This window comes from Rosa rugosa, chromosome 7, assembly GCF_958449725.1.
Source record: "Rosa rugosa chromosome 7, drRosRugo1.1, whole genome shotgun sequence".
NCBI classification, from domain to species: Eukaryota; Viridiplantae; Streptophyta; class Magnoliopsida; order Rosales; family Rosaceae; genus Rosa; species Rosa rugosa.
This window is the reverse complement of record NC_084826.1, coordinates 10,069,097-10,081,875: the sequence shown is the minus strand read 5'-3', so window position 1 is coordinate 10,081,875 and position 12,779 is coordinate 10,069,097. Positions and strand designations below refer to the sequence as shown.

At 40.7% G+C, this 12,779-nt stretch overlaps 1 protein-coding gene and 2 long non-coding RNA genes across 3 annotated transcripts; 2 read left to right on the top strand and 1 right to left on the bottom strand.

The window, feature by feature from the left end:
* Positions 1-458: 458 nt before the first annotated feature.
* LOC133723947 (uncharacterized) lies at positions 459-7,402 on the top strand. The gene is made up of 3 exons (XR_009853358.1): positions 459-652; positions 5,613-5,674; positions 6,871-7,402. It is a non-coding gene; the product is annotated as an uncharacterized LOC133723947 (long non-coding RNA).
* A 2,194-nt stretch (positions 7,403-9,596) lies between these two features.
* Positions 9,597-10,490, bottom strand: LOC133722803 (uncharacterized). Its single transcript, XM_062149669.1, has one exon. It carries the CDS (start codon positions 10,488-10,490, stop codon positions 9,597-9,599), a length of 894 nt encoding a protein of 297 aa, XP_062005653.1.
* A 313-nt stretch (positions 10,491-10,803) lies between these two features.
* LOC133721432 (uncharacterized) lies at positions 10,804-12,458 on the top strand. The gene is made up of 2 exons (XR_009852193.1): positions 10,804-11,124; positions 11,615-12,458. It is a non-coding gene; the product is annotated as an uncharacterized LOC133721432 (long non-coding RNA).
* Positions 12,459-12,779: the final 321 nt, after the last annotated feature.

The following is a 12,779-nucleotide window of genomic DNA, read 5'->3' as shown; positions in this document are numbered from 1 at the left end:
TTAAGATGAGGGAATTCTTTGAATAAGGGTATTCAAATTCTATTCAATAGCCTTGTGTTATTAGAGGTCCGGGTTCCTCAATTAACCATTATCACTTTTCCAAACCTTGCTTTCAAATGGGCTGAGGGCACTTTGATCTAAATAAGTTTTTCCAAAACGCATGAAATTAGGACAAGAAAAACCATAGGGTTCCAACACTCTTTACATAAAAGCCTCTTTCTAATATTTTGGGCTTGTCTTTCCATTTGTGGATGGCTTTGCTTGATCGGGCGATTCCAAAAGACTAGTCTTTTTTTTGTAAATTATTACAGGCCCATAAAATTCATGGATGCTCAATTTCAACGCATGCATATCAGAGTGGGATGAAAAGGACAGCACTAGCATGGTGATTGGTCCCAACTGAGCCTCCATATCAATCCCCCCGATCTCGAATATCTGCCAACAATGTGCTGTGCCAAGAGATCCAGAAGCAGATAATAGTTTACTTTAATGTGTGCTCTCCTAGGGTTCTCTCTCGCTGTAGCTCAGTATTTTCTGCCGATTCGATCTTCTTGCTGTTCATATCTTCATTATTTTGGCCGTGTTCTATGATTTTGCTAAGACATTAGCTTTACATTTGACTGGTGATCGAGGACGCACCGGAACAGAAACAGTAAGTTTTAAATCGTTGGCTTCCTTCACACTTTTAATTTGGTAGCTAATCTAGTGTGTGTAGAAGTACTCTAATTTGTGATATTATTTCACCTAACAGACGGGTTATATTAATAGTATTTTATGTCTTAGCCTCTTCGGGGCCTTTCGGCAGAGATTATTAGATAGAAAACTTCAGACAGAAGCTGCTCCAGTTTACCAAATAGAATATGATTCCATCCAAACCAACTTAGTGCAAAGCTTACTGGCAAAGCGATAATAGAAAGCATTCTTTCTCTTACTCATTAACTTTTCTTTGATTCGACGATTGCAACTAGTGCCAGCCGCATATATGATGATTTTGCTCCTTAGTTTCGTACCTACAGTTCATGTATGGAATAATATAATCGATCATGCAGTTTAGGGAAAAAAGAACATCCCCTTTTAATTACATACTTAGCAATTGGCTTCTTATGAATTCAAATGGAGGATGACCTAGGTAGCTAGTCTGTCATTATCAAAAGCATCCTCACTAGTGACCACTAAATAAAGCCTCTTTCATAGCAATAATCACATCTTTAAAGGCTGTATTTATTTAATTATTCAGATTAATAAATACATGTATTTAAATTTTAATCATCCAAATCAATTAGAGAAGAAATATTGATAATACAGTACGTCTGCATTTTATATAATACACGTCGTATCTTATGGGAAATTCTAGTGTACTTGTGGGTATCTCATACCCACATTTACAAAAGTGTTGTCACTTTTGTTGTCAGAGTGGTAATGTTGAGTCATATTTTGTGTAATCTTAGTTTTAATAATAGTAATTACAGTTCTTACGACATTGTTACAAGCTTTTGAACAAATTCATTGTCAATGTTGTAATTTTTGTTTAACTATATGTAAATAGTGTAAATGAATATGGTAACTTTTGTTCTCAATGTTGTAATTTTGGTTCAAATAATTGTAATTTTTTGTTCAAATAGTTGTAAATGAGTGTATGAGATACCCACAAGTACCATAGCTTGTCTCGTATCTTATATCATTTGACTAGAGTTAAAACAATCTCGATTACGTTCCATCAAATAGCTTTGTTATAGCAAATGTTGTAGAATATATTAATCCGTATAGATATTACCGGAGAGATTTTGAATTTGTCCATCTTTTTTAAACCAAAAGGAATACACAAAAATATAACTAAAACATGAGAACAGTCTTCAATACAGTAAATGTATTGGTATATTTGAACCAAAAAAAAAAAAACATTGGTACATCAATAGTAAATTAGATTATTGTGTGGTAGACGAGCCTACGATAATGGTAGACGAAATTATTATTCTATTACTCTAAAAAAATTTTTGAATAAATGTCAGAGCTTTCATTGATCATGGATTAAGCAATATGGGCAACGTCATATTGCAGTACATCAAGGATAACACTAGGAGGTCGCTGATGCCAAACCTCATTACAGATAGTTGAATCAAAAGCATAAGCAGCAAGCCTGTGTGCCACGTTGTTTCTAGTTCGCAACACATGCTGAATACGTGCCTGCGGCATACTACTCAAAAGAACCAAGATATCATCGACCAAAGCTCCTAGGTCATCTAAGTCATGGTCTTTGTTAAGAATTAGCTGCACTGCATCAAGGCAGTCACTCTCAATGGTGACACGTTGCAGCTCAAGTTCCTTAACCAAGTCCAAACCGCGTCTGATAGCTAGCAGCTCTGCCTACTTTGCAGAAACCGTATGCTGCTCCATATGTGCAAAAGCAGCCAAGAACTGTCCCTGGGAGTTTCAGAGTACTCCTCCCACTCCACACTTTGGCAATTGAGGCACAAAAGCACCATCAACGTTTAACTTCACTCGGGTACTTACTTCTGGTTGCCAGTAAGGGTTTGATTCTTTGATAGGGCTGTGACTACTAGATCGAGCTTTCTGAAAATCCGCTAACCATGCAAGCACATGCAGGCCCATGCTTTGAGCTGTTTGAGAATTATTATCCCATAACATGGTGTTTCGATTTTTCCAGAGTGCCCAGATCATCATCATTATCTTCTCAAAAGTGTCTTTGCCAACTCGTAACGCACACTCAAGAAGCCATTCTTTGAAATTGGTGGAGGATACTATAGTATGTTGTACCTGTAAAGAAGGGTCAGACAGGAGTTCCACAGCAACAGGGCACTTACAGAAGAGATGCAGTGCGTCCTCTCTCCTGTGCATGCATAGAAGACAGTGAGTGTCTCCATCGTAGCCCTTCGTACATAACCTGTCCCTCGTAGGCAGTAAGTCACTTGCGGCTCTCCAAACACAGATTTGAACCTTTCCCAGGACTTTTGCATTCCATATCTGCTTCCATAAGGGTTGAAAAGGGTTACCATTCGAAGAAGAAGCCAAGGCATTCCCCATAACAGATTGGCGCGCTATCTAGTACGCTGATTTCACAGAGAACTGTCCTCTCCTCTCGGGACTCCAAGTGAGCTTGTCAGGAACATGTTGTCTACTCAAAGGGATTGCCAAAATCTTGTGACTAATATCCAGACTAAAAAGAGATTGCACCACCTCACTGTTCCATGACCGCTGGTCTGAGTTTATAAGGCTAGAGACGAACTCTAGTTCAGTGTTGCTAAGGCGGTGAATGAGGTAGTTGGGGCAGTGAGGGATCCATGGGTGGTGCCAAATATTAATCTGAGATCCATCTCCAACCTTCCAGCGAATACCTGCCTTGAGCGTGGGTCTACCAGCTAGAATACTACGCCAAGAGAAGGAAGGGGAGTCACCTATCTCAGCATCCCAAAAGGTGCCATCTGGAAAATACCTCGCTTTGTAAACCCGAGCAATAAGAGATTCAGGATTTGTCACCAGTCTCCAACCTTGCTTAGCTAACATAGCAAGATTGTAGGCATGTAAATTTTTGAAACCCATGCCTCCCTCTTGCTTGGTAAGACAGAGCCGCTCCCAACTCCTCCAATGTATCTTTTTCTTATTCTCAGTATCTCCCCAAAAGAACGAGGCACAAAGCTGGTGAATATCATCACAGAGGCTCTTGGGTAATAGATAGCAGTTCATGGCATACAAGGGCATGGATTGAGCAACAGCCTTGATCATGACTTCCTTTCCGGCACAACTTAGAATTTTGGATTTCCAGCCGACAAGCTTCTTGGTTATCTTCTCCTTGAGGTACAAGAACTTTGCAGTTTTGGATTTACCAACATGCAGTGGTAAACCTAAATATTTGTCATGCTCATCACGGCGTTGAACCCCCAATAAAGCAGAAAATTTATGTTGTTCATCCAGAGGCACATTCCTACTAAACACCACACTGCTTTTTTGAAAATTTACTGTCTGTCCCGAGGCTCTGGCATAGGTATCTAGAATTCTTCTAACATTAAGGCACTCGCCCTCAGTGGCGAACCCAAAGAAGAAACTGTCATCTGCAAAAAATAGATGATGCAGAATAGGCGTCTGTGGGCTCATACGTAAGCCTTGTATATTACCCTGCAACACAGCTTTTGTGATTAAGGCAGAGAGTCCTTCAGCACAAAGAATAAATAGATAGGGTGATAAGGGATCCCCTTGTCGAATACCCCTTGTTGGAATAATATCAGAAGGAGGTTGTCCATTTATTAAGATGGCGTACCGGACCGACCTAACACAACTCATAATCATCTCAATCCACTGGTCAACAAAACCAAGTTTCATCAACATGGCCTGCAGAAAACTCCATTCCAGACGATCATATGCCTTACTGATATCAAGCTTCAAAGAAAAGAAACTGTAACGTCCCGAACCCAAATTCACCCGTTTACTAGTCATTTGGACGGTAAACGACCTTTCCTTTCACTTTTACTTTCGGTTTAGTACCTTTAGTGGCCCTAAAAGTTGACTTTTTGTTCGGGTCAAAATTTGAGAAAAGTTTTTTCATGGAAGTTGTAGAGGACGTTAAACCGAGCGCGTGCATATGTGGTTCGTAAAAATCGGAGATCGTATGCGATAGTTATAAGCGAAATAGTAAAGTTACTGTTTACGGTTACTGTTCATGGTAAGTTTCTATAAATAGCCAAGTTACTGTGGTAAGTTTCCATTTTTGGAAACTTACCCGGCCTTTTCTCTCTCTTCTCCCCCGACATTTTCTTCCTCTTCGGCCCGATTTCTTCTCCCTCCGGTTTCTTCCTTCTCCGGCCGACCCACGACGGAATCCGGGCACCAGCAGGTTCGCCTCCTCCTCCTTGTCACGCCTGGGGTGGTGTTTGGCGGTGGCTCGACCGGTGGAGCTCGGAATTGAGCTGTGAAGGTTACTGTAGCCGATCGGAACTTTCATCGATTTCCGGCGATTCCGGCCGTTTCCGGCCACGAAATTGGCATCGAAGGTTCGGTTTTCATCACTGATCATTTCCCCTATGGCCTTGTGTCACGATTTGTTGTGTAGAAGTCGAATTGATGAATTGAAATTTTAGGGTTCTTGAGAAATTTCTGGGCTTGTGTTCATCGGCCGAATTGGAGCTCTTTCAGGTAAAATTGGAACTTGTTGTAGTTGAATGAATGGTTGGGTGTGTTGAGTAGATGCTACTGTCCAAATTTGGTGGCCATCGGAGGTGGTGGCCGCCGGCGCGTGGGGCCCACGCGCCGCCACTGTTGGTGGCGCGTGGAGGCGTGTAGGGCAGTGTTTTAATTCCAGTTTTTAGCCCATTAAATTCTATAAATGTTGTAGAGCTTGTATGTGAAGTTTGGTAATTTTTGGAGAAGCTTGGAATTAATTATGAATTTTTGAAGTTTAGGGTTTCGATTATCGAATTACGAGAATCCGACCGTCGGATATCTCTCGGTTCTGCTTTGGAACCTTTAAATTAACGAATTGGTATTAGTGGTATAATTTGGGCTGAATCCGAGGAGAATGGGAGATGTAAATTATGAGGAATTGAGTTTAGGAATTATATTAAATTGTTGAATAATTATTCACGGAATATAATCGTGTACAGGATGTCGTACCGAGCCCTGGCTCGATGAAGGAACTCGTATACGTGATCGTCGGAATAGTACTGTGAGTGGACTTTTGTTTTAAATAATGATGCATGCGTTTATTTCTTGAATTAATTCTTTATTTAATTATCGTATTACTTTTCAAGCGTATTATTTGTTTCCGGAATTTGATTATTGGTTTATCTCATGGATTGGCTTTCAATAATGATTTTCTGAGATGGATTATGATTTACCTCGGTCATGAATTTCGGATATTAATTCGTTATGCTCGGATTCGAGTTTGTGATTTATGTTGATTTCCGGAGTTTCATATTTAATTTCATTCATCGATTTGAGATTTCTGAAAGATTTTCGAAATGGGATTTCGATGGAATTATTTCTTATTTATTTTTTGAATATGAGTTTATTTTTGGTGTGGGACACGCCGTTAATTTATTGATCTTTCTTATTTATTTATCGACTTTCGGATTTTGGCATTGGGAATGCCTTGATGATGATTTTGGAATTGGTTTTGTTTCGAATTATGGAGATTATGATTTATTATTATTTCTCGCATTTTTGCTATTGATTTGAGATATTCTTGGCGTGTGGGACACGTCGTTGGAAATTCATTTGCGAGAGTTGGGGGAAGCTTTATGTATTTTGGATTTACTGGATTTTCGGTTATGTTTCCCTGTGCCATACTGAGGGGTGATTTTATCATGCTAGCATTGATTTTCCGCCTTTGTGGCGCGGTGATGGAATCACCGTAGCCCTTCCGCCTTTGTGGCGCAGGTTACTGTCTCTGTGACAGTAATTCTGTAGCCCAGTATCCTATCGCTACACTTAGTGGCGTAAGGGTATATTACGGGAGTTATGGGAGTTCTTTAGCCTGGGAGGCTATCACCCAACCAAGCCTGCGTGGCTTATTCGTATGGCTATCATCTTCCCCTACTTATACTATTTTTGACTAGCGGGGACTAGTCTGAGTTTTCTTAACCAGCGGGGCTGGACTTATATTTTCGAGTATTGAAATTTCAATCTTTTACTTTGTTGTTTTGACTGCGGGGCTAGTCGGTTTTCTGGAGTTCAACGTTTTTCGGATTATTTTCTTAAGTGTTCTATAAATGTTGCATGCATCCGGATTTTATATATCGAAAAATGTGGGAAAGTATGAAGTTTTATTTTGTTTTATTCATATTAAATTATTTATTTTTGTCCACTCACGCTAACGTTTTTATGTACTTTCCCCTGGGCCCTTCGGTTTCAAATGCCCAGTTTGCAGGCGAATTAGTGGAGGTCGGGCGTACATGACATTTGAGGCATAATTATCACCACTTCCGCATTGTAGGATCCCTTGATCATTTACTCTACTTTTTTATTTCCTTGTGAATTAGTATTGCTCTGATAACCTTTGGGATTTGTATTGTTAAGTTGAGTTTTGTGTTTTGCGAGTTGGGGAATGTTGATTTGGGGAGCAGGGTGGCTCCAGGAGCATAAGGATGGGTGATTTAGAAGTGTGAATTCTCTTTCTACAGGTTTTGGGTTGTCCATTTTAGGGGAAGTTCCGCCAAATTTTTGGTAGAATTTCTTCTAAGGTGGGCCCCGCAGGGCCACTTCGGATTTCAGGGTGAAATTCGGGGCGGGTCTTGTCAGAAACCCTCTGCTTGGTGTCTCAGTTGATGCATGAAGTGAGCAACCTCATTGGCAACCAGAGAGTTGTCAGAGATGAGACGCCCAGGAACATAAGCACTTTGTAAAGGGGAAATAATGTGTGGCAACCATAGCTTCAGTCGATTAGCCACCACTTTCGAACATATCCTGTAAATGACATTACAAAGTGCAATAGGACGAAAATGATTTGCATCAAGTGGTTCCGGTACTGTTGTGAAATTTTAATTAAAACTCGCAAGCGCACGAATCGTCGTTAGTATAGTGTGCAAGTACGAGGTCGTTCCAACTGAGGATTGATAATTAATTTAAATCCTAACCTAATTAATCCAAACACAAAAACACATAAACAATCAAACTAAAGAAGATATGGTTTTAAGGTTTTTTCAATAAACAAATAATTTGAGAATTAAAGAATCAAACAAATAAACAAATAATGATAAAACCTAGGGTTTCGAAATCAACCACTAACAATCCTATTTATGTTTCGATGCAATTAACAGATTTTTTTATTTCTTTTGATGACAATTCCCGTATCTAAGTCCAGGTACGGCACTTAGACCATAGTTTTCCTTAAGTGTATGATTCTCTCCAGATACGGCAGAGGTCGTATATCCTAACATGCAGTTTATCCAGGTACGGCATAAATTTAACACTTAGGACTCATTACGTTCTAGAAAACAAGAGAATCATGCAAACCATTACTTCAGGTACGACAATAATGTAATTCACAACTCTTAATCACAAGAAGCTAATTTGAATTATATTGCAGGTACGCCTCAAATTCATCTTCTAATTACTAGATGCAAAGCCCTAAGGTGATCAATCAAAGAACTTAAACATAAAGCATCAATTCAAATGGTGACTAAGAATTCATCATAAAGAAACTATAAATCCATCAATATAATATCAAAGTACATAAACAATCATGATAGGGCATCATCCTAACCCTAGAAAAGGTTTAACAAAAGATAACTAAAGAAAACATAGAAAAAAACATAAAAAGAATGGAAGGGAAAAGATGGGGAAGATGGATGAGTCGTCTCTGCTCCTTAGGCGTCTACATTGTGCTCCCGAGACTCCCCCTTCATGTAAATTCGTGCTCCCTTATATAGGGAAGATTTCTGCTCATCTTTGGCTTCATGTTTCCTTGTAAGACTTGGATTTAGATTCCTTTCTTCATTTGGAATGGGAAAAGCTTGAAATATCTCTTGTAGAAGTAGGAATAAGTTCATCATTGAATACTCATCTGAACTAACTTCCTTGAAACATTAGGATTGACAATCTTGTGTCATGGAACTTGAGTTCTCCATGAATGGTTGTAAATTCCCGAGCAGATTTCCTGTCCGACCTATCTTCACTAAAATAATCATAACTTTCTCCAGAAGTATCGAAATCAAGATCCGTAAAATTCTACAGAAAGTAGACATCCGTAGCTTTCCATGCATATAAGGCTCATTGTCTGATTCGATCCGAAAGTTTCCCAGTAATTCGGAGAATTTGGATGTTCTGCACAGACAGATTCTGGGACCTGGGCGTCTTTTAATCCTAGTTAGCTCATTTTAACTTCTTTTCTTCTCTTTATGAGACAAACCTACAAAAACACTGTAACAACATAAATGACTCGAAATAAGGAGGACTAAGCATAAATACTAAGATTAAGAGGCAAAGAAATATAGGAAAATATGAGCACATCAGGTACCTTTGGTATCAAGCAAAGATATGTGAAGTTTGACTCCTCCCATGCTTCACCTTTCTCTAAAAAGTTTCGGATAGCCAAACATACATCCATGCCCACAATGTGCCAATACTTCTGAAAAAAGAATGGGGACATGCCATCCGGTCCTGGACTCTTGGATGGGTGCATTTGAAAGAGAGCCTTCTTTATTTCCTCATCAGTATAGGGCTGTAGGAGGGCTACATGCATTCATCTCATTTGTTACCTTTGGGGCCGTAGCTTCAACAATTTCCTGAATTGCTTCAGAAACCGTTCCTCCAGTTGTAAAAACCTGATTGTAGTGCTCGACTAGTAGATCATGAATGCTATCCGGTTCAGCCCTCCAAACCCCGTGAGCATCATTTAAACCCTTAATCAAGTTATGGTTTCGTCTATTAGTGGCTCGTCGGTGGAAGAAAGCCGAGTTTCGGTCTCCTTCCTGCAACCATAACGAGCGAGAACGTTGTCTCCAATACTGTTCCTGCTGTGCCAACATCTGACTATATCGAACATGTAACCCTCGCTGCTCTTCATACTGGTCAGGGGAGTATGGTGCTTTCATGAGATCATTCAATTTTTCCTGCACCACACGCATGTCGACCTTCTTTTTCTCAAACTAGACATTATGCCACTGCAGAAGCTCCACGCCCGTTGCATGGATTTTTGTACTCAACTGTTGCAAAGCATTACCCGTAAGGGGTGTCGACCAATTCTGTTGAATGATCTTTTGACATCTTTCATCACCATGCCACATCTCCTCAAAGCGAAAACGCCTTGGAGGCTTGGTCTGCTTGGCATTATCCTGCCTTACTTCAACAAGAAGGGGAACGTGGTCCGAGTCGGAGGGGTTCAAAGTGATCACTCTGCTAAAAGGGAAGCACGTTTGCCATAACATGTTTTGGAAGCTCCGATCAAGCCTCTCTTTGGTATGCTTGTTTGACCATGTGAATCTGCTGCCGACAAAACCCATATCATAAAGGCCACTGTTTGTCATTGTTTGCCGGAAGCGGAGCATTGGTGCCTCAGCACGCGGAGCACCCCCTGATTTGTCTAAATTGCTAATGATCTCATTGAAGTCACCCGCCATGATCCAAGGCAAGGAACATGGCTCCGCTGCCAAGGATTCGATTAGATCCCAGGTGTGACGTCTCTCCGTCCGGGATGCAACTCCGTATATTCCAGTAAAACGCCATAAAGCTGGCTCTCCCGGTGCTTGGCTGATGTCTGCATCAATGTGATTTGGAGAGTATGAACGCAGATTAGCATGTAGATTATGGTTCCATATCAGCGCCACTCCTTGAGACTGGACTTCGTTGTCTTGAGCGAAACATATATGACCTTTAAATCCGAGACGCCCAGTGAGGGAGTCAATGATGTTTGGTTGTGCTAGGGTTTCTGCCAAGAAAATAAGGCTCGGCCTCTTCGCTCTGACTAGATCCACCAAGGCATGCTGAGTTTCTCTGTTCACGATACCTCTACAATTCCACACAAGGATGTTGATCGGCTGCATGGAAGCAGTAGAGCAATTGCAGGACGCAATAAGGGCAGCGACGCTCAAGAAAGCGGCGTTGCTTAGGGTTTTTTTTTACTACAACACATTCATTAGTTTAAGATTATTACTCTAAAAAATTAGCATACTATTACACTGAAATATACATTGTTATATTAATATACCGAAAATGATATCTTAAAGGGGGTAAAATTTGCACACCCCTAATTGCAAATGGCACACCCTTTCTTTTTTTTAATATTATTTCATCTCACAATTTTTTACACTTCCTAAAATACCCCAAAGTCAGATTTTTTTTTTCCTTTTTGGGTCCCCTCTCCCTCTCTCTCTCTCTCTCTCTCTCCTCCAAAACCACGACCATCTTCTCTCTTTCTTCTCCGTGTATGAGCCCAAGCTGGTTAGAACTTGGATGAGTATCAATAGACACTTCCCAATCAGTTTTCCAGCTCCGTCCGGCCTCTTCTCGGTGGCGCACCGCCTACTTTAGGACCACCTCGACGTCGTGACCAAACCTGTGGCCTGGGTTTCCACCGACGGTCTACGGCATAGTCGATTCGAAGGAGGGGAGTTTCTTTGGTTCCGAAGGTTTTCTTGTGTTTTCCGGCGACTCCGGTCGCCGATGATGACATGCAAGGTAAGGAAATTAGTCCCGATCTCATTGAGCTCTACGTTCTAGTATAAAAAAAATTCAAATTCGATTACATTTGGGAGACTTGGTATTTCTGTAACCTCGGCCACCGTCGAAATCATTGTGCACGGTGGTGGTTTCGGGTTGTTTGATACCCTTTGTCAATTCGATTTTGTATGTTACATTGAGAATTGATAATGGGTATGTTAAATTTACGGAATTGGTGAAAGTGATGGAGATGGTGAACCACGGGAGAGATTTCTTCAGTTCGTTGTTCTGTGTCGTAAAGGTGAAGTGGCAGTAGCTCAAAGACATTCACTTGATTTTGTAAGTTAAAGGTCAGCTGGAATTATGTTGAATCGGCTTGGAATTCATGTGTTGTGGCTGTTGTGGTTGGGATTGCGATTGTCCAAATTATAAGATAGTTTTGTTTGAATTTCGACGTTGTGGGATTCTGGAAATTTGGTTGAGTTGTGTGGGTTGTTGTCAATGTCAGGAGGTTTGAACTTCGAATTGGAGAAGGGAACGAGAGAGAGAAGGGTATCCACCAATTGTCCTGGGTTGCGTTATTGGAGAACAGCCACACTGTTGTTGGTGTGTGCTGATGCGTGAACTGGTCTGATCGATACAACCTGCAATTGAATTTGGAATGAAGATCACAATCTGTGCAATTCTTAATTAAGGTATAATTCCAAACTCTGGGTGGGCTTGGAGGTCGTCGACTGATGTGAGAGAAGCATTTTTGGGTGGTACCCGACAGATCAAAGAGAGGAGTTGCCGAGATTGTTGACTTGTGGCAGCGGAATCAAACTCACGGGCTAGTGTGCGTGAAGAGGCAGATGCGAGAGAGAAGGGTCCGGGTGCAGAGAGAGGATTCGGGGTGTCCAAATCAACTTTCCTGGGTCTGCGCCGCCTTCGAATCCATGGCTCTGCAAATGGGTCTCTGTTCTTTAACCTCGCAGCTAGAAAGAGGAATCCAGCTTGGGCTCGTACATGGAGAAGAAAGAGAGAAGATGGTCGTGGTTTTGGAGAAGAGAGAGAGAGAGAGAGAGAGAGGACCCAAAAAGAAAAGAAAAAATATGACTTTAGGGTATTTTAGGAAGTGTAAAATGTTGTGAGATGAAATAGTATTAAAAAAATAAAAGGGTTTGCCATTTGCATTACTTGGATGCACTTGTTATATGGCGCCTAAGGATCTTATCACCGAAGTCTTAAGCAATTCCCATCCTCTCACTGGAGAAAAGGATAATACATGACATTTTCGATCATCTAGCTAATTATATATATATGTATAAGGCCCCTCAAATTGTCTTAATCTGTGCAAACTTATGTAAATTAACTACCCCATGCCAAACACATCATAATTCATGTGTCGATCGGTAGTATAGTTCTATACCCAGACAAAGCTCATCCATTTGTCTGCTGATAGGTCCCTCTCCATTAAAAGTTAAAACATTATGCATCAGTTAATAATTGCGTCTTTGGCACTGCAAATCCAAAATGGGACGAAATTAATAACAGTGTTTACTGCTTAATCGCCTTTGCTAATTACTATTCTTATATTCCCCGTTAACATCACAAAGGGTCATCGTCACACGACAACAGAAGATGCAAACAAGTTAATAAACGACTAGAAACAGAAGCAGACACTTGCCACGTGG

Excerpts from the sequence above, each read along its gene's own strand:
- LOC133722803 (XM_062149669.1), bottom strand. The coding sequence starts at position 10,490 with ATGCAGCCGATCAACATCCTTGTGTGGAATTGTAGAGGTATCGTGAAC.